The sequence below is a fragment of the Aspergillus puulaauensis genome, chromosome 3 (genome assembly GCF_016861865.1).
Source record: "Aspergillus puulaauensis MK2 DNA, chromosome 3, nearly complete sequence".
NCBI classification, from domain to species: domain Eukaryota; kingdom Fungi; phylum Ascomycota; class Eurotiomycetes; order Eurotiales; family Aspergillaceae; genus Aspergillus; species Aspergillus puulaauensis.
The window spans coordinates 4,256,254-4,284,241 of NC_054859.1; the positions used below are offsets into that span (position 1 = coordinate 4,256,254).

Here is a 27,988-nt window from a genome sequence, read left to right on the forward strand (position 1 = left end):
ATGTTGATAGTGAATGGCGGGTGAAAACTCCGCATGGTTCATCTCCGTATCCATGGTTAAACCCGTACCAAGCTTTCCCAGTGCAACGGTCCTCTCTTGACACCTCCACGGACAACACCATTGGACGGCCATACGGTTTAGATGCGCTAGGACCGCCGTGATAAAGTTCACCAGCACTGCTATAATGCCTATACTAAGGGTGTCGGCTCGGGTGCTCCGGAACGCCACAACGTCATTCTCATACTTGGATATTTGAACCTGACTCCCCGGCTGAATGATCCGGCATGGAGTTCCATAGTCTATAGGATACAGCGAATATGGGACTCGGGTTGAGCACTTACTCACCGCAGGGAGGCGAAGGCGGCAGCCGCTGGATACTAGGGGAGAAGTTCGACTCTGTCTCTCCGCACAAGGGCTCCACCAAGCTGCTGTGGGAGACGAAATGGAGGGCCGCGGTATATCTCACACAAAGTGGTAAAGGGAATGCTAACAAATTCAGTGCGAGAAATCAGTCTACCCATTCCACGATGGCAAGCTTGAGGACTTCGAGCCGATTTTCCAGACCCTCATTACCGTACGCCCTCATGCAACAGGAAATAACGATAAACTACTAATAGCTGACTACAGGAAAACATAAACGACGCATACTCAGACACATACACAGAAACATTCTTCCCGGTCGCGAAATCCCTCGAGCACGAAGCGTCCATGGCATTCTACAACGGCGACAGCGAAACAGCATCCGACCTGCTCCGGCGCGCAGCAGTCGTATACCGCATCTCGCGCTTCCCATACGTCAGCCCCGACGATCGAGACACCAGTATAAAACGAAAAGCATTCACCAGACAGAAAGCCGCATACCTAACCGCCACATCCGTCTGGAGAAACCCGCTAACCGAGCACGTTATACCGCACACCCACCGCGCCGGGCGAGACGGGCCCCGTATCCCGATCTATATACGTGTTCCGGAGGATACGGTCCCCGGTAGTCACAGTCCCGTCCCGTCCGTCTTGATAATGACGGGTCTCGACGGGTACAGGCCGGATAACAGCCAGCGCACGCACGAGATCACAGCGCGCGGATGGGCCGTCGTGATTGCCGAAATCCCCGGGACGGGCGATTCCCCTGCTGACCCATCTGACCCGGAGTCCGCGGATCGGCTGTGGAGTAGTGTGCTTGAGTACATGCGGTCCCTGGGCGTGTTTGATATGAGGAAAGTGGCTGTTTGGGGGCTGAGTGCGGGTGGGTATTATGCTGTTCGGGCTGCGCATACGCATCGGGCTCGGCTGAAGGGGTGTATTGGGCATGGGCCCGGGACGCATTATTTTCTGGATGAGGAGTGGTTGGCCAAGGTTGAGGACCATGAGTATCCGTTTCCGTATGTGTCTCTGTTCTGGTATCATCGGGTCGTGGTTAACTGTGTAGGATCATCCGCTCCTGGGCGAAGAAGTATGGCTATGACGATCCTGCGGAATTCTGTAAGGAGGCGAAGAAGAAGTTTTCTCTTCTTGAGACGGGCATTCTGGACTTGTCTTCTACAAGGCTGCTGCTTTTGAATGTAGGTGCTGCTCTTTATCTTGTGCTAAGCTGACAGTGTAGGGTATCGACGATGGTGTAGTACCTATTGAAGACTGCCACCTGCTGTTTAGCCATGGGAGTCCTAAGGAAGGAAGGTAAGTCAACTTCCTTATTTGTGTACTGTGCTGATATTGTAGATTCTACCCTGGCCTTCCTCATATGGGATATCCAGCCAGTCTTGGGGCAGCGTACAAATGGCTAGAGGATGTTCTGGGGTGTGATTATGTGAAGAACTGATTGATCAGGGGACTTTTTGTATGCAGATAATTTTAATTAATTGGTGATATCAGATCCCAGAATCATCCTGATGATAGATAGAATCTTTGAAATATTCATCCCACCTGTCACAGACGCTCTCAAACTCATCCACCATCGGCTCAATCAACATCCCGATTTCAGACTCACGCTCAACGAACTGCAGCGCGAGACTCTGACTCGCGTGCCATGCAATATGACAATGCATCAACCAGGACCTTGGCATGTTAGCAATTTCTCCAAAGTGAAAGCTGACTTACCCTGGGTTATCCGTTTCAAATGCAATGACGAGGTACCCCGACCCAGACATCGTGGCAGTGTCCCTTCGAGGAGGATTGTCGCGGTTCAGCTTGACCAGTGGTGTGTAGAGTCCCAGGCCCTGTGCAAGAATGAAGAAGTCGTGTCCGTGGAGGTGGAAGGGGTGGAAGGCGTTGACAAGACCGACGTCCTGAATCACCCAGTACGTCCACTAAAGGGTTAGCAGGGCTTATGGTAGAGTAGGATAACGTGCCTGATTCTTGTTAGGAACCTCATAGACATTCGACTCTGTCGGAAACACCGATTCGTTCTGATACACCAGATAATCCGTCGGGCTGCTCCAGTCGATAGTCAGGTCCTTCGAGTTCAGCGTCCAGTGGAAGAAAAGCTCAGGCAGGTCGTATTCCCAGCCCACATTCAGATTCTTCTGCGCTGCCGCATTCCCTACTGTCTTCTCAACATAGGGAACGAGTTTGTTGTACGGCTCATCGCCGCATGAGTTGCTGATCTTCCACTGCGACGTCGTTGGGTCTGTGATATCAGCGCCCTCATACCGGAGGATCCCCCTGATATCACCATTGTCGATATCCAGTCCATTACACGCAGTCTGGTATAGCACGCGCATCCAGTAATTCCCAACCTCCTGATCCGCCTCTACAACCACATCATACCGCTGGCCGGAGGTCAGAATCACCGCATCCGTCTCATACGGCTCAATAGGCACAAAGTCCGCAGCAATAACTGTAAGCTTGTGCCCGTCGATGGTAAACTTCATCCACCCATCCACAGACGGATCAATCAATCGAATCCGGTACTTCTTCCCCTTCTGCACACTGCTCACCGACCTCTCCACATCGCCAGAACAAGCACCCCCACACCCAAAAACATTCGTCCCGTTAAACAGCCCCGTCGGCGGAACCGCATTCGCTCGCACCGGAAACCCTCCATACCGCGTATGCTCTTCCCAAAGAATAAACACCGACTTCCAGTACCAATCCGTGAGAAAGACAGGCCCTAGGTCAACATCATACTCCGCCGTCGCGGGCCCATGGATAACAACAGGCCCGTAAAGCCCATCGCCCATCTGAAGCGAGAAATGCGAATGGTACCAGCTGGTCCCGTATTGCGTTGCGCGGAAGCGGTACGTGAATGTCTGGCCTGGGGCGATGGGGCATTGCGTTACGCCGGGCACGCCGTCCGAGGGGTTGGTGTTGCGTTGCCAGATGCCGTGCCAGTGGATGGCAGTCCTACACTGTTATTGATGCTAGAGCAGTAAAGTGGGTTTGTATGCTCACCCGTTATGCTCGAGGCCGTTGGTGACGTGGATAACGAGTTCATCGCCCCAGTCTGCTTCGATTAGGGGACCGGGTAGGGTCCCGTTCATGACAAGGACTTGTCGCTCGAAGCCATCGGGGGCGAGGGTTGTATTCTCTGCGATTAACCAGTACTATCATGTCTTAGTACGAAGTTTGAGGTACTGGAATGACTTACCTCCCGCGTAACCCCTGTGTCCGGCGTGATACTGTGATAATCAGTTGAGATGTTGTATTCGCCCCAGCATCCTCGTGAGGTAGGACTGTTTTCGCAGTTATCTTGAGCGAGTGAGGACGCTGCTAATGCGAGGGTAGCTAAACAGTATGCGAATAACCCTGCAACCCGCGCCATGTTGACGAAGTCACCGCGAAATAGCGAACGAGATTATAATTGTTAACCTGGGAACGACCAGACCTGTTTTAAGTTTCAATCCCATGGCTAACTTTTCGTTTAGAGCTTCATTGTAGATCCTTTATAAATTAATCAATCAATCAATCAACTACTGACTGACTGCTTCCCCTCTCGCCCAGCAACTGACTCATACATTCTGACCCACGCAGGGGAATACAAGAAACAACCCTCGGCTGCGTTATATTAATGAAGCACATGAATACCAAATATAATAAAATCGTGGAGAAGAGGGGCTGGCCCAGGAACGGCCCGGGGTTCGTCCCACTTGTGTGGATCTTGGATATTCACAGGCCTGTTGAATACGGCCTCGGATATTGGACCGTATTTGCGATAAAATTAATTCCTTCCTATAGAGCCTTCTATCCATTTCCAAGTTCAGTCTGCAGAAGCCACGGATGCGAAATCAGATCCTCAGCTGTACTTCGATCCTCAGGTCTCCAGCGCAGCATTCTAGAAATAAAGTCTACAAACTGAGGCATGTCCTCGTCATGATCAATATCTTTCGCCATAGACAGCAGATTCTTCTTTCCAATCAGTTCCGGGAATTTGAATTGTCCTATTAATGGTTAGCTGTTTATACTCTTATAGGTACGGCTGGCATACCTTGAGCATCAAAATATCGAGATGTTTCTTTACCACGACTGAGGAGTTCAGGTGGAGGGAGTCCGAGGAGGGAAATAATCTGGCCTAGATGGGCTTCATCTGCTTCATCTGAACCGCGTAAGTTTGATGGTATATCAAAGGGTCCACGGCCATAGAACAAGTCCCAAAGCTAGTAGACATATATTAGCAATAATTAATCGCGATTATAATCATAGGTCTATTACCATAACCCCCAGATTCCAAATATCAGCACTATAGCTCCATTCACTCCCGAGCCACACTTCCGGTGCACGGTATCCCTCTGGCTGGATCGAGTGGCTATTCAAGGGCCCATCACCACGCACGGCGAGCCCAAAGTCCGTTATTACGGAGCGACCCAGTTGATCGGGTGACAGATCCCAGTGATTTCGGGATAGGTATATGTCCCGACCGTCGAGTTGTTTCCGTGGAGAGGGTTTGTTCATTTCATCTAGTGCAACTGTTTCTAGGATAGATGGGTCGCGGAGCGCCAGTAAGATGTTATCGGACTTGAGGTCTTGTGTCCGTTAGTGGTGATATACAGATTATGGTGATATACGGATTACAGAGGGATACAGACCTGTGTGAATAACGTGACATTCAGTGTGGAAATACCGCAGTCCCTCTAGTATGAGTTTCGACACCGGTTTCAGGACATCAAGAGGGATGACATCTCCCTCAAATCGGTGCTTCAGCATCCACAGCGGTTCGCAAAGCGCATCAAACACCATGCAAATATGGCTGCGGCCCGAGCTAGAAAGGCGAAATGAATCTAATAAGGTAGCGACAAAATTGCGGCCCTCATGCTGTGGGTTTGTTTTTGTGATGTGCTCAGTAATGCGCAGCTCTTTCTCTGCAGATTCTTTAGAGGCATAGTTATTTGCGTTGACTTTGATGGCCACATATCGGGGCGGGCGCCATGGCCACCTAAGACAGGGTAAGACAAGGAATGTATATTATTGAGAAATCACATACTGGTGGAGATCACGCGCTAGCCATACAGTCGAACTCGTCCCATAACCGATTTTAGCGGCGATTTGGTATCTCTTGTTGAGGATCTGATAGAGACGTACGGGGTAAAAGTGCTGCGGCTTATAATGGGGCGTGTGCTCTTCCTCAACCAGATCTGCCGTTGGGAGTAATTTTGCCGGGATGGGGCAGGGCTTCCAGGGGATGGACTGAAAGATTTTTCTGCGGTACATGGCCAGAGATGGTGAGTTGCTAACTGGTGTTGTCGTGTTGAAAACAAGGGCGGGTCCGATACGCGTAGAGAGCACAGACCAACAGCAGAACACCGATTTGGCAACCACTGCAATAAACCCATTTATTCTGATCGTCCGTTCGCAGAGGTTGAGAACCCAGAAATGGCCCAGTTTCTGATTTGTTTGTTGAGGGGCTGTAAGCTGTGATTATAATATTTTAATAGCAGAGCACTTGGACATGTACTGTAGGAGCGTTGAAATGATAGAAATTTAGTAATTTTATCTCGAAAGAAATTGAATTCACTAGAAAAATATAAAGCTATACTATGTTTATTAACGCGGTTAATTTAGATAATACTAGAAGGCAGTAAACTCTTAACAAATAACGTTGTTAAATGCGTGGCTCGAGGAGGCGAAGAAGCTCGGCTGAGTCGGCTACATTTACAACGTGGCCTAGAGGAACAAGCGCAAGGAACAGGGAGCATGTAGGATTTAGATTGGGGTATGCAAAGGATGTATATACTCCGGGAAGGTATCTGCTCTGTTAAACCCTGAATATTCTAGCGCGTTATGCTATCCTAATAACAGATTTGCCCTGCGCTGTCCCGTCCTCAAGCTCCTTCAAGATATCATCGATATCTCCCAGCTTCTTTTCAATCAGTTGTGGCTTTACTTGACCCTTCGCTACATATTCAAGCGCCTCCAGCGTGTCCTGCCGGTCTCCAGTGGATGTACCCAGAACCTTAATACCGCGAGCAACAAAGTCTGCAGGCCCTAACGGCAGAGTTGTAGGTTTTGACGGGAGACCGATACAGACGAGGGTTCCAGTCTGTCTTAGAAACCCGATGGCGTCGGTATAAGCCTGCGCTGAGGAGGCGCAGATTAGTGCTCCGTGAGCTCCACCACCGGTGGCCTCGATGACATCGGACACACAGTTCCTCGTCTCCAATATATCGATATAGACATCCGCTCCAAGGCTCAAACAGAGGTCTCTTTTGTTTATGTCAAGGGCGACGACCTTGAGGCCAATGCCACGTGCGTACTGGATAGCAAGATGCCCCAAGCCTCCACCAGCGCCTGCGATGGCCACCCACGACCCCATGCGCAGGCCGGCAATCTTAAGCGCCTTGTAAACAGTAACACCAGCACATAGGATCGGTGCAGCATCGGCGTCGGACACTCCATCCGGAAGCCTAACCATATAAGAGCTGTCGGCAATAGCGTACTCGGCAAATGTGCCTTCGATGTCCTTCCCTGCGAGTTTTCGACTCCGGCATAGATTCTCATAGCCTGTCGTGCAGACTTCGCATTTTCCGCAGACAATATGTACCCAGCGTACCGCGACCCGATCGCCGATGTGCCACTTTGTCGTGTCTGCTTCGGGCCCGAGACTGGCGATTACACCGGTGCCTTCATGGCCGCCCACTGAGACTTTGGGCTGTAGGTAGGGAATGTTCCCGCGAGCCAGGTGGAGGTCTGTGGCGCAGACTCCGGAATAATGTAGTTTGACTAGGACCTGGGTACCGATGGGGACTGGAGTTTGTCGTTGCGTAACAGAGATGGTTTTTGTCTTCTGGTCTTGGATTGCCGCGAGGGACACTTCTGGGGGAGTGATTGAACCCATTGTAGCCAGTCAGTGTTTGAAGGAGGATAAATTCGATTATTGCTCCAACGAAGCTGGTTATTGAAACGAGGCTGCGCTAGGCTAAGCCATTTTAACTTATTGAATTGGAGGTCTGACGTCGGTTCCAAGGTTCGTCTGTTGTGTCGGAGACAACGATCCGACAGTCAACCCCAAACCCCGGAATTTCCCCATAGTTGGCGTCCAATGGCTACTTCGCCAACTGCATGGTTCCGGAGTGGGTGCAGTCATCCGCTTCGCTTGCGAGTTGCTGGAACGCAGGTTTGACGAAGACTCCGCTCGTTTTGTTTTTATAGCACTGCTGCTCTCTTGGATCCGAAGAAGTTGGATCTACAAACGTCTTACCATGTACGAGAAGGCCAAAAACAACCCGCGTGAGTCAACATGATTTTTCCCATACACGCAAGTGCATGATGTGGACTGAGGCGAGCTGATGCTTCCTAGACTTAGATCCAGACATGGCTTTGGACACAGAGAAGGATGCATGGCAGCATAAGGATGACGCCTCCACCACGCCCAACCTCAAGATGCGTGACGGGATTATTCTAATGCCCCAGCCATCTGATGATCCCACCGATCCGCTGAACTGGTCCTGGTTGCGCAAGCATGCTGCCATGTTCACGATATCATACCTGGCACTGATATGCTACGTCGCTGTGACCACACTTGTTACGGGAACTGTTCCTGTGGCAAAGTCTCTAGGTGTGTCCAAGTCTACAGCTGTCTACTTGGGAAACACACCTGTTGCACTCTATGGCGTGGCGCCATGGTTGTGGAGTCCGCTCAGTCACTTTCTGGGACGCAGACCCGTGCTTCTTGCTTGCAATGCTATTGCTATGGTTGGAGCTGTTGTTGTTGCCACTTCCCAAACGTATGCGGCTTGCATTGTTGGTCGGGTCATTCTTGGAGCGGGTGGTTCGGCATTCTGGACACTTGGTCCAGCCAGTATTGGAGATATGGTACGTGCCTATGCGTTTAGGGTGCATTCTACTAGTTCTGGAAGCATATTAATAAGGCCCTACAGTTCTTCCTACACGAGAAGGGGAAGAAGATCGGCATTTCCACCCTGGCAATTGTAGTCTCGCCTTTCCTCGGCACAATGTAAGCATCTTAACATACCTTATTCTTCTCTCCAGCCAAACCATAACCTGACCAGACGGCTTGACAGAATCGGCGGCCCCATAATAGAAGACCCAAATCTAGGGTGGCGAGCATCCCAATGGATCCCCCTCGTGTGCATGGGCGCAGGCTTCATCATGCAGGTCTTCTTCCTGCCAGAGACAATCTACATCCGAGAAGCAGCCAATACCAATTCTTCCGTGACTGAGATCAAGAAACCAACCCTCTGGGCGCGATACGGCATTCATATTCCCAAACGCCGTGAAGAGAACAATCATAGTTTCTTCTTCATCGCCACCCGTCCTATTATACTTTGCAAGTACCCGGCCGTTATGCTATCGGCTTTCTGGTTCGGCATTGCCTATATGATGCATGTTGGTATCACAGCTGAGATCCCACTTGTGTTTGAGGCCGATTATAACTTCTCCGTGCTGGATGTCGGTCTGACTGGGTTCTCTGGGTTGATTGGAGCTCTTGTCGGCGAAGCGTACGCTGGACCTGCGCTTGATTTTATAGTCAAGCACACCATGAAGCAAGGTCGAGAGTGGCAGCCCGAGTATCGGCTGCAAGCGATCTGGCCAGCACTCATCACTGTTCCTGGGGGTCTGATCATGTTCGGTGCATCCCTGCAGTTTGGAAATGCGTGGATTACGCCGTTGGTTGGACAGGCGGTCTATATATTTGGCATCGAGATTGCCACAACAGTCGTGTATGGCCAACATCCTATCCCCCTTGTTACTAAAGATCAACGCGCTAATTACGAGACCGGTAGTCAAACATATATCCTTGAGTGCTATCCTCGTCAAGGCGCAGAAGCGAATTTGGTTTTCAATCTGATTCGGAATATCTTCTCCTACACGGCTCCGTTTTTCCTTCAGCCGATGATTGCAAAGATGGGGATGACGTCGACATTTGGATTGTTTGCTGCTTTGACCGTCTTCTTCTTCCCTTTTACTATTGGAATTTTGATTTGGCGAGGCAAGGAGATTCGGGACAAGGGAGGGGATCCGGGCTGGAGTAGAGGCTAGAAGCATGCATGGAGAGCTATCGAGTATCTAGGGTTAGTGAACAACTTGTAAAGCAAAGATTCAGGAAGATACGCCCTACCAATGGCCCATTCTAGGCGATGATATCTGAGAGGCAAGTTCACAAGGAGCCTTCATGTACAGTGCCTCTACAGTAGAGATGAAATGGCAGATAAAGTCCCCTGCTGTCATGGTTATTTCTGCTCTTTTACATCGCCGTCGTAGGTCTATTCCAACACCGTTCTATAAGCTACGTCGTCTCTTATGAGAGGCATTCTCCTGAAAGATTCACGAGAAGAACATTAACTATATTGACTTTAAATCGAAAATTACATCAAAAAGAATACTTCATCCCCGGCCTCGCCAGACTAACAATCTGCCTCTCCGTAAACTCCTCAATGCCCGCTATGCCCCCAAACCGACCATACCCACTCGCACCACCAACACCCCCATTCGGAAGCGGCGCCTCGATATAGACAGTCGACCCATTGACATGACAACTGCCCGTCCGGATTTGCTTGGCCGTGTCCATTGCGCGGAGAGCGTCCCGGGAGAAGACACTCGCACACAAGGAAAACTCCGAGTCATTGGCCTGTGAGATGGCCTCTTCCTCGTTATCAAATTCGGATACAAACAGGACGGGGCCGAATGATTCTTTGCAGAAGAGGTCCATGTCGCGTGTAACGCCTTCCAGGATATGGGGGACTATAATCGTATCGCATGGTCCGTGGAGTTTCATATCGCCTGTTAGGAGTGTAGCACCGGCCGCAACGGCGTCTTTAACAAGATCCAACACGCGTGCGGCAGATGAGGCGTTGAACAGACCTGACAGCTGCACGCTCGAGTCCACCATGTGGTTTCCTACCCGCAGGCTCTCGACTCGCTTTACCAGTCGCGCTTTGAAGTCAGCGGCCACCGAGCGATGAACAATCACCCGTTCCGTGGACATGCATATCTGTCCGCTGTTGGACAGAGCACCGTATGCGACTGCTTCAACGGCGCTGTCGATATCCGCGTCTTCCAGGACAGCGACGGGTGCCTTTCCACCCAGCTCTAGAACGCATGGCTTCAACACGGAAGCCGATAATGCAGCAATGATTTGGCCCACCCGCTCACTGCCCGTGAAGTTTGTCCTGCTCACTTTCGGGTGCTTGACGGTGAACTCAACAGCCGCAGGGGTCTCGGCAGGACTGGTGGGCAGGAACTGCAGGCATCCGGCCGGTAGTCCAGCTGCAGCCAGTGCACGGACAACGAGATGCTGGGACTTGGGGCTAAACTCGGACGGCTTGAGTATGACTGTGTTGCCGCAGATTAACGGGCAGCAGATTGCCCTCGCGGTCAGTGTCACGGGCATGTTCCAGGGGCTGATGGCGAAGACCACACCGACTGGCTGTCGCTCGACCAGGATCGTGGTATTGGGACGGTCGGCGGGGACGATTTCGCCCTTGATGTGTGTCGCTAGAGCTGCATTCTCGCGGAACACTCCGGCTGTGGAAAGGATGTTGGCCTTCACCCATCCTTTTGTCGCTGATACCTCGGCCGATAGAATCTCTGGCGCGTCGCTGTCGATGTACGTCTCCATGATATCGGCCGCCTTGAGGAGAATCAGTCGCCGTGCTGAGGGGCCAAGTGCGGCCCAGGACCGCTGGGCTGAATGTGCTCCATCAATGGCGGCAGCGTAATCGTCGAGCGATGCAGAGGCACATTGGTATATGGTAACCCCCGTCATGGGGTTCTTGACAGGGAACATGCCATTGCCCTTGGAGTTCTGGTAGCTGCCTCCAATACACAGCTGTAGGGGCTCTCCGAGCTGATACGAGTCACTGACTGATGGATACATGGCTCATCAACGATGGAATATGGCAGGATGTCTAGGGTTGCTTCAGCGTACCAGAGGAAAACAGCCTTCTAAAGGAATGGCAGGATGCGTCAATCCGGGACTCACTTCGACGGATGCTTGACCTATCCTGCATTCGATTAACTAGTATCTTGGAGATGACTGGAGCTCGTGTGTGGGGAGGAGGGTGTGGCGTGGGGGTGAGAGGACTCCGACGGATGTGTGGTTCCGATAGAAAAACGTCAGGATCCGGGAGGAAGAGGTAAGATTCGTAATAGCCCAGTGTCTAAATAATACAAGTATTCTACATACATCATTGCCCAATATTTCGTGCCAGGAGTGTCTCGATATCATTCCAGTCGACAGCGCCCGTCCCGTCAAGGCCGAGGAAAGAATCCACCATCCAACTGTTTGCCTCGGATGGCCCGTCAAATGTGGTCAGCGAGCTAGACTGCCACGAGGGATCTGTGGTGTCGAGGAGCCCTGCGATTGTTCCCGTACCTGGTCCTTGTTGGGAGACACGAAGGGAGTCGATAGTAGGATCTATAACCGCTGCTTGTTCGGCGGTTGGGTTACTGAGTTGCTCAACGGAGTGGAACGGGTCACTTGGCAACGCATTCACTGCCTCCATAGCCGGGTGCCCATTGACTGGGGCGTGGTTGTCTATAGGAGCGACGCGATGCGATCGATCTGGCCTCGATCCCTCCTCGAACGCAGCTACCACGCGTGCAAACCGAGTCATCGTGCTGCACTTCTTCACGCGCAGCAGCACTTCCCTCGTCTCCGCAATGAGGCGACGCTGCTCCATCTGTAGGCGTGCCTCGTGTTGGTCGTGATGGTGGCTGGCGGAGATACCAACACGTAGTGAACGTAGGATAAGCACCATGACACCGCAATAGGCATAAAAGACATCCATGGCCGAGGTACCGTTCACCAGTCCAACAGAGTCGGCAAGCAAGATTAGGCGACAGAGCTGAACAGCGTGCGTTATGCACAGATCCGACAGGGGTTCACCTGGGGTGTCTGAGGATTGAGCGTCGGGGAGCTCCGCTCGCTCACTTGCACTCCTAGCGGGCGCGGTTGCAACATATAGAAGCAAGGCAGACCTTGTTACTAGGAGGCCGATATATCTGTATTGGAGCTGCAGCACCAGCGCAGTCCGAAGCCGGCGCCGGCTCTGCCAGCCCATCATTGTTCGCAGTTCCTGCAATGACATCCGTGGCGACTCCTGCGCGCCTTCACACAAGATGTCGTCGGCGTCGCCGATAAAAGGCATGTTTAACGCATGGCGTGAGGCCAGCCGGTTCTTCCACTGATTCAATGCGCCCAGGATCTCCCTCGAAGCATGTTCGTGGCTGGCCAGGCTGTCCCTGTTGGCTTGGTCGCTGGTCATAGGCATTGACTTGACCGCAAGGGATACTCTTGCTTGTGACAGAATACCTTGCAGCTCCAGGGAGAGTGTTGTCGTGTCATCGTCATCCTCGCCTCCATCTAGCAAAGCTTCGTGGGCAGGAACGATTTCCACGTCTTCAAACTCGTAAAGCCCGGTTGGCCTCCCCAGGCTGGATGCAAGAAACTGCTCGAAACCATACAATGTGCAGAAGACTCGCTTTCGCGCCTCTCTCTCCATAGGCCGGAAATGTGCTTGGTTGTCGGTGTCACGATGCAGACCCAGAGAGAAGGCCATATGTTTGGCGGTTCCCACGAGGTTCCATGCTGCATTGCGCTCGTTATGGTTGTGTAGGAACAGCGCCAGCAGGAGAAGGGCTTGGACATTCGTGAGGGCGCATTTGGCGACTAGATGAGGCAGCAGCAGTCTCGTGAGACTCACACAGTGCCGCGAGAGGGAGTTGAAGTCGACATTTGGGGGGAGGTCGTTCGCACTAGACATGGATGCAAAGGCAATCGCCATATGCAAACAGCCGAGCCAGCCTGCTGAGGGAGACTGCGTACCCGTTGGCGCCAAAGACATGTACGTCTCATACTCCTCTGCGAAGGATCCCCGGTGAAACAATGAGAAGTCCGGATGAATATCTCTGAAGTACACCCTCACCAGTGAATCGACCGCCGATCGCTGCGGAAGCTGTCTTCTGATCTCCTCAATTTCCCCGTTGGGGATACTAGCAAAGTCTCGGAGCAGAGATGAGCCTAGAGACGCATGCGACTGGGGACTTTCACCGGCACCACCGCCATTAAGAGCAGGGGACATTCCTGGTTGCTCCTCCTGGTTGTTATCTGCCTCAAGAGCTTGAGCCGCATCTTCGTCCGTAAAGGTAGCAGTCAGTCGATTAGGCGCGTGCCGGTCGTGGCCACCATCAGTGCGCGAGGTGAGAATCAAGCGTCGGAGCTGGCCCAGAAACTGGAGACTTCCGGATGGACCGATGAAATGCTTCCGACCGGCTGTATCCCTGATGAGGCCGCTTGACGCTTCCGTACCAGGACCAAGTCCAGGTGCTGGGCCAGAAGATGTTCTTCTCTCATCCTGACTAGTGACAGGGTGCGCCTGTGGTAGTGAAGCCCCTTGAGCGCCATCTACCGCAATTGTATTCTTCACCAGCTCTTCTATCCCTACTGTGTTACCCTGTGAAAAGTCTGGCATGGCATATCCCATGCGTTCTCCTAGTCTGAGGAGCCCCGGCACGGTGGATACATCAGCATTAGGAAATGCCGCATGTACGATGGCCTCCAGGCACTTGTATCTGTCGTCTGTTAGGTGTGGACAGCCAAGTAAACCCACTGCGGGAAGCTTACCTGTCACTCAAGTCATCTAAGCTGCCGTAAAACCTGGTCTTGCGTGGAAGGACGTAGGAGCAGTCAACCTCATGCTCATGGCACATGACACAGCCGTGCCCTGACGGTCGTGGAACGCATTTACAACGTCGCTTTCGACAAAAGTCGCCTAACTCCGAGCTGTTTAGCGCTTCTTCGAGTGAGAGATGCAGAGGACTTACAGCTCTGCGCCGATCGCTTCCGAGACGCGCCTGGTACCCTCCTGAGCCGTCGCTTCGGTGGGTTTGCTGTTGATGGGTCAGCCATCGCGTATGTGACAAGGGCTCCGAAATCTCAGCCGGAGTCAATGATGCGACGGAGGGAGGGAAGAAGAGGAACTTATCGTCCAGCCCGGAACCAGCTCCTCGGGCATTTCCCCGCATGGCATCTCCCCGGGCCCCCGGCCTTGCCCACGCCCACCTTTACCTATAGCGCCACCCCTGGTACGCCACTACTCCACGCTACGCCGTGGGTCGGAGTCATTCCTCCGCAACGCTTGGCTGGCAGACCTTTAGCCATTTACCAGAAAGTCAATACCAAAGACCCGGTCCATGTCATTTCTACCCTCGATTCGTCCTGCTGCACCAACACCGAGATTAAACAGCTACAAACAGTATGGCATACACGACCGAAATCTTCACACTCCCCAATGGCCGACAGATGGCCTATACGCTGTCACCTGGGATCTCCGATCGCATTATCCTTCTTTCAAACTCCCTGGCGGAGGACCTGACCTCCTGGGACCGCGTTGTGCCTGTGTTACAAGACCGCGGCTTCCGAGTCCTCCGCTACGACCAACCGGGTCATGGACGTTCCAGCACACCATCGAAGGCCGAGCAATCATCAATGACATTCGACGTCATGGCAGACGAGGTGCATCTCCTCTTAAACCATCTCGGTATCAGCAGGCTGCATGCCTGGATAGGAGTATCCATGGGCGGTATTAAGGGCGTGTACTTTGTATCGCGCCACCCGGGCATAGTGAACAAACTTATTGTATCGGACGCGATCGCAATGTCGCCAGCCATGGCAGGCATCACAGACAACTTTGCAGCGAGGGCACGTGCAGTCAAAGAAGCAGGGTCAGTCGCAGACGACCTTGCCGTCACTCGCAAACGGTGGTTTGGCGAGGAATGGATGGCAAAGCACCCGGAAGAAACGGCGAGAATGGAAAGGTCGATGGCGACTACTACGATTGCAGGGCTTGAGGCGTGTTGCACAGCACTTGGGCACCCCTCCTTTGATCTCAGGCCTCTATATCCTAGCGTCGGGGAAGGCTGTGATGAGGCTCTCATTGTTGCTGGTGAGAAAGATGCGGACTTGCCGATCAAAATGCAGGATATGCGCAATGCTGTGGAAGATAGTTTTCGCAGTTATGGAAAGAAGGTCCCTGTGCAGATAAAGATTGTAAAATCTGCTGGACATGTTCCCTATATCGATGGGTTTGAGGACTTTTGTAACATTGTTACTAGCTTTTTGAGTAGATAGAACTGTACATAGATTTGCAACGTGTAGGAACATTGCCATATAATTTGCTTGCCATTCCTATTGTTGCATGAATATTGTGAGCTCGGCAGTGCTGCTGAATCTTCATGCCGCAACGCATATCTGCCTTGCCCGTAGAATCACACAAACATTCTAGGTTCCCAACGGAGTATACCTGATCATCGTCATCCCTCCCATACTCTACTTCGTAACCGTTTCAACCACGCGGGTGAGACAGATGGCTATGGCGGAACCATGACTCCGTCGGGTGCAGACATCCGACGGGCGCCTGAACAACACATCGCCCTCCAGCTTCTTTCCCCATAGTGGGCACAAACAGCATTGCAGTGGCCTGCAGCTCACATTGCTATCCAAATGGTTATAAAACCATCTCACCCAGAGCAACAGATCAGCCATCTCAACCACGGTGCTAACAAAGCTTCCATAACAGCAACACATTTCACAATGCCAAACGCCTCCAGATCGCTGAATGTCCTTGTCGTTGGCGCTGGCCTAGGTGGTCTAGCGGCTGGCTTGGCCTTGCAGACCGACGGTCACAAGGTGACTATTATCGATTCAGCCCCCCAGTTCGCAGAAGTAAGTTCCCGCTGCGTCTCGTTCGAGGGCACTGGCTGACGCATGGGACTCCTATAGGCTGGAGCTGGCATTAGGATTCCTCCTAATTCTAGCCGCCTCCTTATCCGATGGGGCGTTGACCTGGAGAGGATGAAGAAGTCGACTTCTCAGCGATACCACTTCATCCGGTGGAAGGATGGCAGCACGATCTTCAATCTTCCCTTCAACAATATTGCCGAGACACATGGAGCGCCATACTGGCTAGTTCACCGCGCCGACCTACACGCGGCCCTGCTTGATGCCGCTAACAAGGCCGGGGTCAAAGTCTTGACGAACAAGGCCGTTGTCTCATACGACTTCGATGCTCCATCTGCTACTACTCAACATGGCGAAACCTTCACGGCGGACCTTGTCGTCGGAGCGGACGGCATCAAATCTCTATGCCGGCCGCTGCTCACCGGCCGGCCCGATATCCCTCGCGACACTGGAGACGTTGCATACCGAATCCTTATTCCCGCTGAAAAGCTGCTAGCCGATCCCGATCTCGCCCATCTCATTCTCGACCCTTGCACGACATCATGGTGCGGCCCCGATGCGCATTTAGTCGGCTACCCGATCCGCAACGGCGAGATGTACAACATCGTCGTCTGCGCTACCTCGTGCAACGAGACCACGGACGAGGTCTGGGTTGTCAAGGGCGATAACAGCGAACTATGCACCCGCTTTGCGGCCTGGGAGCCTACGGTCCAGAAGCTCTGTGCACTGACCGGGGATTTCATGAAATGGCGCCTGTGTGATCTGCCCAACCTGACGCGCTGGACACATCGCTCCGGTAAGGTTGTGCTACTTGGTGATAGTTGTCATCCCATGCTCCCCTACCTTGCTCAGGGAGCTGCACAGGCATTTGAGGACGCTGCAGTTCTACGTGAGGTGCTCCAGCAGGATGTGGACATGGCCCGGGCCTTGAAGCAGTACGAGGAGATCCGCATGCCAAGGGCCAGCCTGGTGCAGGCCAAGACGCGCGAGCACCAATACATCTTGCACATTGATGATGGGGAGGAGCAGCAGGCTCGGGACAAGAAGATGGCGCTCGATGCGGCTGAGAATCCGGTTTTCTGGGGCTACGGTGACCGGAGGAAATGGCTGTTTAGCCACGATGCAGAGGTGATTGGGAAGGAGGGGGCAAATTGGAGAGATGCGCCCGCGATGAACAAGATCTATATAGCATAGTTGTTTTAGCCTTTGAAATATGCAACTTGGAGCTTCTCACTAGTGTTCAGATATTTCTTTCTTACCAGCACGGCTGTCCCCATCTTGAGAACAATCCCAGTCATACCATTGCTAATTACTGGGAGGCCAAGATAAGGATCATCGGAAAAGGGGCCTTGATCAATATGAGCAGAACAGTTCTGGACATGTACTGTAGGAGCATAGCTGGCTGTGGTTAAAAAAGGCTGTACTATTGATGATATAGAGGGATGATATAGAGGGATGATATAGAGGGATGATATAGAGGGATGATATAGAGAGATGTAATTGCAGTAACTTCCTAGACGGTTAAACATAGATAGCAGCTAAACCCTCTCCTTATGAGAGACATCCGCATGTTCCGCAACAACACTACCCTTCCTATGCCTCTCGACCTGCTCCCCAAACCTCGAATCAATCTTCGTCGTCTCCCACGCTTTCACATCCGAATCAAACATAAGATCAATCTCCTCCAGCGAGCGCTGCGCCGTCTCAGGGTACATGAAGAACACGTGGAACGTCATCACGGTACAGAACACCCCGAAGATGATATACGTCTTCCACTGGATATTCGTAAACGCAGGCGCCACGAAATACGCCAGCGCGAAGTTGAAGATCCAATTGCCCGCGGCACTCAGGCCCACGCCTTTCGCTCTGTACTTGAGCGGGAAGACCTCGGAGGCGTAGATCCAGGCCGCGGGCGCCCAGGTGAAGCCGTATACGGCGACGAAGATGTAGGAGAGCGAGATTACGGCTTTGCCGGGCGCGCCGGAGATCTCCCACTTTAGGGAGGCGTTGCCGTTGATTTCGTCGACGGGGTTGCCGTGCACGGCCATGACGGCGGCGATGGCGTAGTGGATGATCATGCATAGGATTGCGCCGGAGATGAGCAGCAGGCGGCGGCCGATGCGGTCGATGTAGGGCAGGATGACGCCGGTTGTGGCGAGGAAGATTACGTATTGGATGATGGAGGAGTAGAGGGATGTGTCGCCGCTCTGTACATTATTAGCAGATATAACTAAGGGTTAAGGGTAAGTGGAGGTACCATTCCGGCCATCTGGAAGATCCAGACCACGTAGTACATGGCGACATTCCCACCAAGCAGCTGCTGCCAGACCTGCACGCTGACACCGCAGAGAGTTCTCTTCCAGATCCCAGGGCCGAACAGTGCAAAGAAGGAGATGTCCTTTGCTTCATGCGCAAGCCGGGCTGCCTCTTGGACTTCCTCAAACTCCACCTGGACAACAGGGTCGTTGCGATTTCCCTTTCCGTGGATCGCAGCGAGAGTATCGAGGGCTTCCTCCCACCGTTCCTGACCGGCCAGCCAGCGGGGAGATTCAGGGAAGAAGAGCAAGGCAACGCCGAGGATGAGACCGGGGACAGCCTGGACACCCCAGGCGACTCGGAATGCAGACGGGCCTTCCAGGCCCTTGCCGCAGCCCCAGGAAACCAGGTACATAATTAGGATACCCCATTCTGCAGGAGTTAGTTGGATACATAAGAGTCGATTGTTAAGACTCACCGATTGCCCACTGTTGGATTCCGACAATGCGACCGCGAATCCGCGCAGGGGCCAGTTCGGCGAGATACACGCAGACCTGGGAGGAAGTGACGCCGACTACAATCATCAGAATCTCAAAGCCAGTGTGAATGAGTTGTAGGGTAACATACCAGCAAGACCACTAACAACCCTGCCAGCAACAAGATGGGTGACATTCTGCGCAGAGCACTGCACAACGGCACCGACGATCCAGACCATGGACGCAATGATCAAACTCATGCGACGCCCAAGATGATCAGCAATGAAGCCCGCACCAATCGCACCGGCAAACGAGCCCGCAGACATAGACGCCGTAATACCGCCCTGCAGATTCGAGTCGGGGTTGTTGAAATAGTCCAGATACTGCTGGGTGGCCAGGAAGGCGCTCATAGACGAGACATCGAAACCGAAGAGGGCGCCGCCTATCGTGCCAAAGGCAGCGAGGACTGACTGGTCAGTTACAGTGAAAGCGAATAGCGTCGAAAGGCCTACCGTAAATATTCGTGATGCGAAACATGGTGAGCCGGTGAACCCGGGGGAGAATCTGGAGACCCCGAGATGGCCCCGGGGCATGAGCCTTTTATATGGCGGTCCCTCGCACCATCTCGGCACAAAGATGCATGGCCGATGCAACCGAGCTGGAGAAACACAACAAGAAAGTAGAATGCGGGATTGCGGAGGGAGACTGGCTGGCTGGCGTCACGGTGGAGATTCGCAGTCCAGTCGGTTGTTTCTGTTGCCTCTCGCATTTACCCGAAGTGGTGCCATCTTTCTCTCCCTGTCTTGAAGTCTTGAAGATCGCTTCTCCACCGGAGCAGCCTTCGTGAAGGGATACATCGCCGAGAGTAGAACACCGTGCCAGCAGCATACTTATTAATGAACGCACGGGTAATTGCTTCGGCAGCTAACACAGTGGCTGGCAAGATCCTGGTCAGTGGCTGTTTAAACTCCCTCTGTGTGTCCGGTTAATGCAGATCCCGCGAATGTTCTCGACGCTGCAAGCGCAATTTATGAATTTAACCGGCCATTCATCCTTGCTTGCATTTTTCCGACCGGTTCGCTTCGCTCGAGCTCGAGTTGAGCTGGACGGTGGACGCCGATCGGTCTATAGCGATGCCTTCCGAAGCTTGACTCGGGAATGAACGAACGGAATTTATCATTTAACAGACTTATCAGTTTATCAGTTTATCCTGTCGCGACTCCCTTGGTTACCCCGTATCCGTCTCCCCAGACTGGAGAGACCCACCTATCCACAGTCCACAGTCCACAATGACTCGGTCCGACGTCGAGTTCGACTTGCCGAGCTCTAACAGTTCACTACGTTTGATATCCGTGTTAATACAGATAGATTTGCTTGGTGTATTTAAGCCAAAATACTGCGAGTGCGCCCTTGATTGAGACTGTAAGGCGTGCAATACCCCGCGTCCACATTCCACTGCAGAGCGACGTCTTTGGTTCGTTCTCACTTCTCAGCTCTAGTTCAGACAATGTAAGCAATTATTTTGATTGCCGAGATATAAATGCAAGTATAGTCTCACACAGATTAACCCGCATTGCCTGGGACGAGATTCCAGAGGCTGTTTGGTGTATGGAGTGATGAGACGCTAGACCACTACACCAAAAGACCTTGCAAGGCTGGTGGCTACCCAGCTATCTCCAACATGGAATACATCGTAATTACCTTACTTCTAATAGATGGAAGCTTTCTAGATGTTGTGTTGATGAATAATAAGATTATGAAATAGCCACTCATCTTATGCAGAGAGTTATGAATACATGGTGCGCCAATGTAGTCTACCCTGGAGGTGACTTGGTATTCGCTCTCCCTGTTGGGAACATAAATAGGACAAAAGGAAAAGAAAATAAAAGGACTGTCAAGACATAATATGTGTCTAGTACACTTAGAAGACAGTAGCCTGCAAAGTCCGTGGTAGTCTGTCGACGTTGCATACAACACATACAAAGGGAAGGTCAATCAACCACTGAGTATTGGGTAGTTGAATGATATCAAAACAGTCTAAACGTGAAAAAAATGGAGGAGGGGTGGTGTTCATATCAGAAAACACAATATCCAGAGACTGAGCGAGTCCTATCAGAATGTGTACAACCATCCAACCCAACGGTATTCACAGACAACAGTGCAACCACCAGAGCACCAACTCACGTGCCCAACCCCCAGAAAGCTGTCTAATAAACAACTCAAAGGTAGAACTCCCAACACAACGGCCGGGTAGCTCAATGGTAGAGCATTGGCGTCCGCGTTTGGTTGGTAATGTTCTGGACTTCGTGAGCTTGCGAATCAACCATAAACGTGCGAAAAAAACTGTCCACTAAGCCTACGGTTGCAGGTTCGAGTCCTGTCCTGGTTGTTCTTTTTTGGTTTTTGGATGGTTTATTCGGGTGTTTTTCTTTGTTGTCCTACTTGATGGCGTATTACTTGGTGGTGAAGCTTACATGGGTGGATGGGGATGAGTGTAGTGCAGCGGGGCTCTGAACTTAAGACTGATGGATTCTAATTGATTTCATGGTCAGATAGGTATTCAGAAGCGAGTGATAATATCTAGTTGGCGATGTTGTGGTGTTTTGCAAAGTGGCTGGGATATGTGAGTGAATATCCATCCACAACACAACGCAAGGTCCAGATTACCAACACAGCCAAAACAGTTCACTAGCACTTTACTATTCTCTACGAAGTCACTAAGACCTTCTATTTTATCCTGAAACAACTCTAGTATTACAAAGACAACAATCAAATCCTCGATATCTCCTTCGGACGCAAAATCGTCTCCTGCGTCATACTCGCCAACAACCGCCCACCCGCCCCAAAGACCCTCCCCTCGCTAAGCGCCCTCGCATTACCCGCCCGACAAGTCCTTTTCTCAGACACATGCCAATCACCCAAATCGAACCTGTGCGTCGCCAGCCGCAGTGCAAAATCCAGAGTTGCACAGGCGCTCGCTTCGAGGAGGCTGCGGCCGGAGTGGTTCGCCGGGATATAGGCGAGCCCGCGGTCCATATAGAATGCGAGAGCGGCGATTTGGTCTGCCTCCGTAGGGAGGGGTCCATTTATCCGGAAGCGCTCGGTGGAAATTATATCTGGAATATTGTCCTCCTTGTTGTTCAAGTTGGTTGGGAGTGGTTGGACTTGCATGAACGGGTCGATGTTTCTGTATAAGCCGGTTTCGAGCGTCGGTGTTATTTCTATCGTAGGTTCACCCACCGATATCCCCTGCTTATGCGGATGCGCGGAGTAACGAACCATCTCGGCAGGTTCCTCGATGTGGAAATCCGCCGTTGCAATAAGACATAACTGTTCGCCCCCGGGTCCGTTCTGATACAAGCGCACGTGTCGTGTTTGGAAAGTCCGAGTGTCGCGGATGCGCTCGACGCGACAGATCAGTTTGTGTACTGGACTGGTAGGGCGCACGAAATGGCCGCTAATGGAATACAGATGATGGGCGGTGGTGATGGTTGCGTAGGCGGCGCTCACGGCTACCGCGAGGATGTTGCCGCCGTATGCCCAGTTGGCGAGATCGCCCATGCGTGTGGGAGGGAGAATGGAGACATAGTAATCATCGACCGGCTTAACGGCGATTTGGTCTCTGAGAGACGGCATGGTGATTGTTTGGCTGTGGTCGGTTGTTCAGGGGGATGTCGGTCTGCTTTATACCAGGATGATATTGTAATCTTGGCATCTTGTAATCGGCCAGACCGAGGCACACATCTCAGACAGTTCCATTGGCCCTTAACGACGCCCGGAACGCCCTCTTAACCTCTGTCTTCCTGAACCCAGGTGCCCGGCCGAGAATGACGAACCCAGTCACAAGCCCTGCGAGATTAGCATTAGCACACATCTTCAAAAATGTCACGGAACTCACTCGAAAAGAATCCTTCAACATCCAATACATATGGCCCCATCCTGTTCTGCACAAGGGGAAATAACCCTCCCTGTACATCAACCCCATTCTGCTTGAGATACCCTTCTACATCACGACTATCAAACCACTCTCCCCCAAACCCACAAACCTCCAACAGCTCCCGAGAGCCCTTGGAGTCTCGATCAGCCGTCGGCAAGATCCCCAGAATCCGCCCCGGAACACGCCTATTACCAGGGTATATTACCCTCCCAGACTCATCAACATCTGGGTAGTGCATGCCCGCACCACCAACAGTATAGAACGGGAGGCTCAAGACCTCGAGCGGATCATGCTGGCCCCCATTCAACAACGCCAGAAACCGCGGCTGTGTCTTCTCATGGTCTCTAATGCAAGGCATGAGGCGGAATACGCGATAGATGTCGCGCGGGTCAGTGTCAGACCCGGATCCGGATCCTGTGAAGAGACGGTATGCGTGCTCGAGGCAGTACCGCTGCAGACGCCTGGCGAAGTGTGTTTCCTGGAAGGAATATGTATATTCCTTTGCCGGAACGGCGGGAGGGATTTCAAGATACGCCTCTGAACTGCGGAATCGATGCGCAGACACAGCCCCCTTTGGAGATTCAGACGCTACAATGGAGCCAGAGTCTATACTCGTCAAGATCCCACGAAGCCGCTGCAACCGTGCATAGATATCAGGATGAGAGAGATGCAGCGCCGCCTCGCCAGCGGCATTATCCAATCCCATTACCTCGTTAGCGGCCTCGCGCATACGTGCTTCTAATTGTTCAGCACGGGCAGTTGCATTTTGAAAAGTGGCTTCTTTCTTCAGTCGGTAGGCCTTCTGGGCGCGACGGACCTGGTCGCGGCGGTCGTCGGACAGAATGGCGTTGCTGGCTGCGTCTAGACGGGGACGACCAGGGCGTTTTGATCGTAGTTTCGGGGGCATCTTGCTGGAAATACTTTATTGTCTTGGTGATGGTGGATGAATGCACATTGTGGAAAGAGATAGTGAGATTGAACTGATTGAACTGATATTGTAATCGGGCGGTTGTACCTCGGTAGTTCCTAATTGGGTAATCCCAACGTTTTTTTTACATTCAACTGACTGACATCGACGCATAGAAAGAACAACTACAGTATCAAATATTATCGCGCAATAGAAACCCCCCATTCTGCAACTTCTGGAAAACACCCTCGGGATCATACTTCTCCGCAACGTCCTGCATCCTCTTCACATTCCCAGCGCCGTAACTGCGCAGAACCCTCTGGGAGCCTGTGGCAAAGCTCATACACAAAAGATCAAGCAGCAGACCCCTTCCCCTAGCCAGCGACTGTATATTCTCAGCCATTGTATCCACTGCCTTTTGAGCTGCAGCGTCGTCGGCCTCGCTGCTGCCGTTGGGCCACTCGCAGGTGCAAACCCACCCTATACTGATTAACCACGATCATGGTGCAGCGAGTATAACATTAGCATGGAACACTTACAGCACTGAGCCACGCGGTCCAATCCCATAATGTTTTCTCCACGATCCTTTCCTACCTGAGCACCAGCTGTGCCCATTGGCTGGATCGTGTAATGCAGGACACAGCCGGCTGGGAGGGTCTCGCTTGTTTTTTTCCATGCCTTGTAGACCTCTTCGTAGAGGTCCTGAGAGACTCTGGTAGTGGCTGTGCAGATGGCCCGTCTGTTCAAACAGATCAGCACTAATAGGGGAAAGAGTTTGGGGTGCCCACTTTTTAGGCTCTTGCGCATGCCCCATAGCCTGTGCGAGGGACATCAAAGTGCCATTCGTGGCAGGCAGCACCGTCGAAATCAGACTTGTCAGCTCATCAAAAGGCTTAAAGGCTTGCGGCCGCTCGGTGGGGGTATCCCCATAAATCAAACCCACGGCCACAAAGCCCTGATTGAAATTGGTGAACAGGCCGAGTTTAGGATCTGTCTCCATAGCCTCTTGCACGGCTACTGTAGCCTTGATTATTTCGATATAGTCTTCCGGGTTGTACAGATTTATTGTGTATTGGACGTTGACAAGAGGGTGCGTTTCGAGGTCGAATCTCGTTACAATGCCTGAGTTATCGTTAGGTTACCAAGTTCCAGGAAGATGTATAGCTATATGAGATACCGAAGTTGGAACCACCGCCCTTCAGAGCGCGATAGAGGTCCGCATTCTCGCTTGCATTTGCGTTGACAAGTCTGCCATCTCCTAGCAGAACCTAGATCAGGGTTACCATATGCTTTACAGCAGAAGCAGCCCACCTACCTCAAAGTTCTTCACTCCATCTGCTCCAAGTCCATACAGATTAGGAAGGGCGCCCATGCCACCTTCATGTTAGTATGTCAGCCAGCCTTGTCCTATGCAAGAGTAGATAGATGTACCTCCAGTCAGGAACCCCCCAAGCCCAACCTGCTGGTCTCGACCGCCAATCGCCGACAACTTCTTCTCCTCCAGCCAGCTATACACCTCCCCCCAAGTACACCCCGCTCCAACTCTAGCGATAGCACCATCCAGGCCAGACCCAGACCCAGACCCAGACCCAGGGTCTATATCCATCGACCTCAACCGCCGCAGATTCAAAACAACACCCGTCTGGTCAGCACTGCTAAACCCAGCATTCGGATTATGGCCGGTCGTCTGGATTGCGAACCTGCAGCCTGTCTTTATTATGATGGTTAGTGCGCTGGCGAGTTCTTGGGTGTTGCTTGGATAGATGTAGCTGGCGGCCGGAGTCCAGCATGTCTGCGACCAGGGGGTCGTTACTGCGGTGTTGTATGATGCGGTGTCTGGAGTTATTATCCTGTCGTCGGGGAGGGTGGATTTGAGTTGGGATATTGCGGCTGCGGTGATCGTCGTCATGCTGACTGTAGTTGTAAAATGTCTTCCTTGCCTTGGGTTCTCGTTGCGCTTTTGAAAGAGTCTCGTCTGTTGAAATGGAGTATCCCGCGTGGTCTAAATATATGGTCTGGTAAGGAAGCGGGGTTGGAGGCCTGAAAGAGGCGCAGTGGGATACAGAGAGAAAGGAGCGTCAGGTATGGGAATATCCTTGACAAGCTATCTCCTGTTATGGTTGTTTGAAGCGCCCAAGCAATTAAAGCTCTTGGACGTGGTCAGACTACAAAGACAAATCTGTATATACTTAATATATATAATTTCAGGACAAAATCTGCCCTAAGCCTCGTGTAATTGACTTCTCCCGGTAGCCTAGGAAGGCCCTGAGATCTACAAGTAGTTAAATTTTTAAGTGCTATTCGATAGTTAAATACTAAATAAGCATTAACTATAGCATTATTTGATTAAATAGAGAAAATGTTTAATCTCTTTAATTAAATACTCCGGAACTTCCGAAACTTCCGAAACTGGTTATACACTAAAGTTAAGATCCTGTAATCTATTTCCCTGTATTAAAATATAGTATAGTATACATAAGGTTTTTAAAGTTATTATTAATACTATTTTAGTAATGCTTCGGTCTATTGTTTGCGATAAAACATGATACCATATCCATACATAATCGTACATATTTACTAACATGAGTTAATAGGAATGCGGCAAGGTGGACTCTGGATATACTGTAGCAGCAGAGACCAGCATTTGCCCTGGAAAGTTAACAGCCAACGGTTTGCGCAGCGTAGCGGCCTAAGGGTATTCGAGATGATATTGAATTAGCTCACTGATGACCAGACAATATAATAGATAAGTTACCATTTTCTATCTGATATCCGCGGATACACCGCAGTCCAATGTAGGTAGTTTAAGATAACAATATCGACAAGTAATTCAAGCTATCTAGAAGCAAAGGCCCCTTTCCAATCCGCACTCATACTCCTTCCACTCCTCACTGGTACCCCTTCAACCATCAAAGAAAGCTGAAATGGTCATTCCAGCCCATCAATCACTGGGCGAAGTCGCGAACATGACGACGCTGGTAGGCGCCGCTGTCGCAAGTGTTGGCCTGCTTCTGCTGGGGCCAGCCACCGGCGTAGTCAGCATTACCGGCATCCTGCTGCTGAGGCCAGCCACCGGCATAGCCAGCATCACCACCCTGCTGCTGCTGGGGCCAGCCACCGGTGTAGCCGGAATTGCCCCCGTTAGAAGCAGCGGCAGAGGTAGACGCAGAGGCGGGGGCAGAGGCAGAGGCAGTGCTAGATCCAGAGCTAGAGCTAGATCCAGAGCCGGAGCCAGACCAGACAGGAGGACCGGGCATAGGGTAATCCTTCATGCCGCCCCAGACGCTGAAGTTGAACGAGGGGTCATCCTTCTTGTAGCCACCGGGGAACTGGATAGTAGCCTCCGGAGATCCGTTGCCACCGCCGGTGACCTTGACCTGGGCACATCTGGAGCTGTTATTATTTGATTTCGAGAAAATGAAGAACATAACTTACTCGTAGTAGAATTCAGCCTGTCCGTCATGCGCTCCGTGGACACCTGAGAGGGATTAACATTCTTGTCCCCTTTCCAAGGTTACTAGCAGTAGGAGACTCACCGATGTGCTCAGGGCGAATAAGGTACTCTCCATCAGGAACGTCAGCAGGAATGGTGAACTCGATGCGGTCCTTGTCGTAGGTGCACCAGGCATCAGTCTTAATGTCCTTGCTGGTGTCGCAGATGCCCTCCTCGTGGATCTTGAACCAGTCGCCTTCACCCTCATACTGGTTAGCAGCATCGGGGGCCTTGGACATGTACACAAGGCCAGGACCAGGGTGCTGCATAGTGGCACCGACACCGAGCTTCATGGCCAGCTTGGATCCAGCCTGGACTTCGGCCGTCTCGGTTTGGCCGGCGGACTCGAAGGCGCCCTTGTTGCAGCGGAAGTCGGTCATGTCGGGGGTCATGTCATCGCGGGTCTCCTTCCACTTGGTCGGGTTGTACTTCTCGGGCCGGGTGTTGGAACGAACGTACTGGTTGGGGCTACTTTCCTGACCGTCGATGACGAGGGTGTCGAAGAAGTAGTGGGCGGATGCCAGGGGCGCGATGGCCGCAGCAGCGAGAAGAGAGAGCTTCATGTTGAAGAGAAGAGGCAAAAAGAAGGTTGGTTAAGTGAATGCAAAGGGTCCAGCCCAGAAAACAAGTGTATAGACAAAAGAGCGAAAGAGAGAAGACAGCCAGTGACTTTGAAAGATGGTAGGGACTGGTACAACCCGGGGGCATATGCTTCTTTATAGATCAAGAAGTATAGTAACGCGCCTGCCTGATACTGTTTACCGCTCCCATAGATAGGAATGCCATGTAG

The 27,988-nt window shown here is 52.0% G+C and overlaps 14 protein-coding genes and 1 non-coding gene across 15 annotated transcripts; 5 read left to right on the forward strand and 10 right to left on the reverse strand.

Moving 5' to 3' along the window:
* Positions 1-317: 317 nt before the first annotated feature.
* On the forward strand, positions 318-1,816 carry AYG1_1 (alpha/beta hydrolase family protein; the record flags this gene model as incomplete). The annotated part of the gene is made up of 6 exons (XM_041702894.1): positions 318-455; positions 500-574; positions 628-1,379; positions 1,427-1,559; positions 1,601-1,674; positions 1,717-1,816. 6 exons carry the CDS (start codon positions 318-320, stop codon positions 1,814-1,816), a joined length of 1,272 nt encoding a protein of 423 aa, XP_041555634.1.
* A 49-nt stretch (positions 1,817-1,865) lies between these two features.
* tpcJ (oxidoreductase tpcJ) lies at positions 1,866-3,757 on the reverse strand (the record flags this gene model as incomplete). Its single annotated transcript, XM_041702895.1, has 5 exons — positions 1,866-2,052; positions 2,095-2,303; positions 2,364-3,339; positions 3,388-3,539; positions 3,584-3,757. The coding sequence occupies 5 exons, from the start codon at positions 3,755-3,757 to the stop codon at positions 1,866-1,868; spliced, it is 1,698 nt and encodes a 565-aa protein (XP_041555635.1).
* A 419-nt stretch (positions 3,758-4,176) lies between these two features.
* APUU_31667A (putative protein kinase) lies at positions 4,177-5,640 on the reverse strand (the record flags this gene model as incomplete). Its single annotated transcript, XM_041702897.1, has 5 exons — positions 4,177-4,373; positions 4,421-4,589; positions 4,645-4,955; positions 5,019-5,365; positions 5,414-5,640. 5 exons carry the CDS (start codon positions 5,638-5,640, stop codon positions 4,177-4,179), a joined length of 1,251 nt encoding a protein of 416 aa, XP_041555636.1.
* A 568-nt stretch (positions 5,641-6,208) lies between these two features.
* ADH1_3 (zinc-dependent alcohol dehydrogenase) lies at positions 6,209-7,264 on the reverse strand (the record flags this gene model as incomplete). Its single annotated transcript, XM_041702898.1, has 1 exon — positions 6,209-7,264. The coding sequence occupies one exon, from the start codon at positions 7,262-7,264 to the stop codon at positions 6,209-6,211; it is 1,056 nt and encodes a 351-aa protein (XP_041555637.1).
* A 364-nt stretch (positions 7,265-7,628) lies between these two features.
* Positions 7,629-9,429, forward strand: APUU_31669S (uncharacterized protein; the record flags this gene model as incomplete). Its single annotated transcript, XM_041702899.1, has 4 exons — positions 7,629-7,656; positions 7,727-8,241; positions 8,307-8,383; positions 8,451-9,429. 4 exons carry the CDS (start codon positions 7,629-7,631, stop codon positions 9,427-9,429), a joined length of 1,599 nt encoding a protein of 532 aa, XP_041555638.1.
* A 331-nt stretch (positions 9,430-9,760) lies between these two features.
* On the reverse strand, positions 9,761-11,266 carry APUU_31670A (uncharacterized protein; the record flags this gene model as incomplete). Its single annotated transcript, XM_041702900.1, has 1 exon — positions 9,761-11,266. The coding sequence occupies one exon, from the start codon at positions 11,264-11,266 to the stop codon at positions 9,761-9,763; it is 1,506 nt and encodes a 501-aa protein (XP_041555639.1).
* A 310-nt stretch (positions 11,267-11,576) lies between these two features.
* APUU_31671A (uncharacterized protein) lies at positions 11,577-14,299 on the reverse strand (the record flags this gene model as incomplete). Its single annotated transcript, XM_041702901.1, has 3 exons — positions 11,577-13,962; positions 14,015-14,162; positions 14,215-14,299. The coding sequence occupies 3 exons, from the start codon at positions 14,297-14,299 to the stop codon at positions 11,577-11,579; spliced, it is 2,619 nt and encodes an 872-aa protein (XP_041555640.1).
* A 348-nt stretch (positions 14,300-14,647) lies between these two features.
* On the forward strand, positions 14,648-15,520 carry APUU_31672S (uncharacterized protein; the record flags this gene model as incomplete). Its single annotated transcript, XM_041702902.1, has 1 exon — positions 14,648-15,520. One exon carries the CDS (start codon positions 14,648-14,650, stop codon positions 15,518-15,520), a length of 873 nt encoding a protein of 290 aa, XP_041555641.1.
* Positions 15,521-15,982: 462 nt separating this feature from the next.
* On the forward strand, positions 15,983-17,323 carry APUU_31673S (uncharacterized protein; the record flags this gene model as incomplete). The annotated part of the gene is made up of 2 exons (XM_041702903.1): positions 15,983-16,114; positions 16,172-17,323. 2 exons carry the CDS (start codon positions 15,983-15,985, stop codon positions 17,321-17,323), a joined length of 1,284 nt encoding a protein of 427 aa, XP_041555642.1.
* A 344-nt stretch (positions 17,324-17,667) lies between these two features.
* On the reverse strand, positions 17,668-19,398 carry APUU_31674A (sugar porter family MFS transporter; the record flags this gene model as incomplete). Its single annotated transcript, XM_041702904.1, has 5 exons — positions 17,668-18,336; positions 18,387-18,817; positions 18,864-18,959; positions 19,013-19,327; positions 19,374-19,398. The coding sequence occupies 5 exons, from the start codon at positions 19,396-19,398 to the stop codon at positions 17,668-17,670; spliced, it is 1,536 nt and encodes a 511-aa protein (XP_041555643.1).
* A 1,707-nt stretch (positions 19,399-21,105) lies between these two features.
* On the forward strand, positions 21,106-21,250 carry APUU_t30016S. Its single transcript has one exon. It is a non-coding gene; the product is annotated as a tRNA-Arg (tRNA).
* Positions 21,251-21,630: 380 nt separating this feature from the next.
* Positions 21,631-22,497, reverse strand: APUU_31675A (thioesterase family protein; the record flags this gene model as incomplete). The annotated part of the gene is made up of 1 exon (XM_041702905.1): positions 21,631-22,497. The coding sequence occupies one exon, from the start codon at positions 22,495-22,497 to the stop codon at positions 21,631-21,633; it is 867 nt and encodes a 288-aa protein (XP_041555644.1).
* Positions 22,498-22,606: 109 nt separating this feature from the next.
* On the reverse strand, positions 22,607-23,705 carry APUU_31676A (bZIP transcription factor; the record flags this gene model as incomplete). Its single annotated transcript, XM_041702906.1, has 2 exons — positions 22,607-22,710; positions 22,760-23,705. 2 exons carry the CDS (start codon positions 23,703-23,705, stop codon positions 22,607-22,609), a joined length of 1,050 nt encoding a protein of 349 aa, XP_041555645.1.
* Positions 23,706-23,898: 193 nt separating this feature from the next.
* Positions 23,899-25,614, reverse strand: APUU_31677A (FAD-binding oxidoreductase; the record flags this gene model as incomplete). Its single annotated transcript, XM_041702908.1, has 6 exons — positions 23,899-24,185; positions 24,245-24,444; positions 24,494-24,827; positions 24,883-24,973; positions 25,021-25,082; positions 25,137-25,614. 6 exons carry the CDS (start codon positions 25,612-25,614, stop codon positions 23,899-23,901), a joined length of 1,452 nt encoding a protein of 483 aa, XP_041555646.1.
* Positions 25,615-26,650: 1,036 nt separating this feature from the next.
* On the reverse strand, positions 26,651-27,761 carry APUU_31678A (lytic polysaccharide monooxygenase auxiliary activity family 9 protein; the record flags this gene model as incomplete). The annotated part of the gene is made up of 3 exons (XM_041702909.1): positions 26,651-27,092; positions 27,141-27,183; positions 27,242-27,761. The coding sequence occupies 3 exons, from the start codon at positions 27,759-27,761 to the stop codon at positions 26,651-26,653; spliced, it is 1,005 nt and encodes a 334-aa protein (XP_041555647.1).
* Positions 27,762-27,988: the final 227 nt, after the last annotated feature.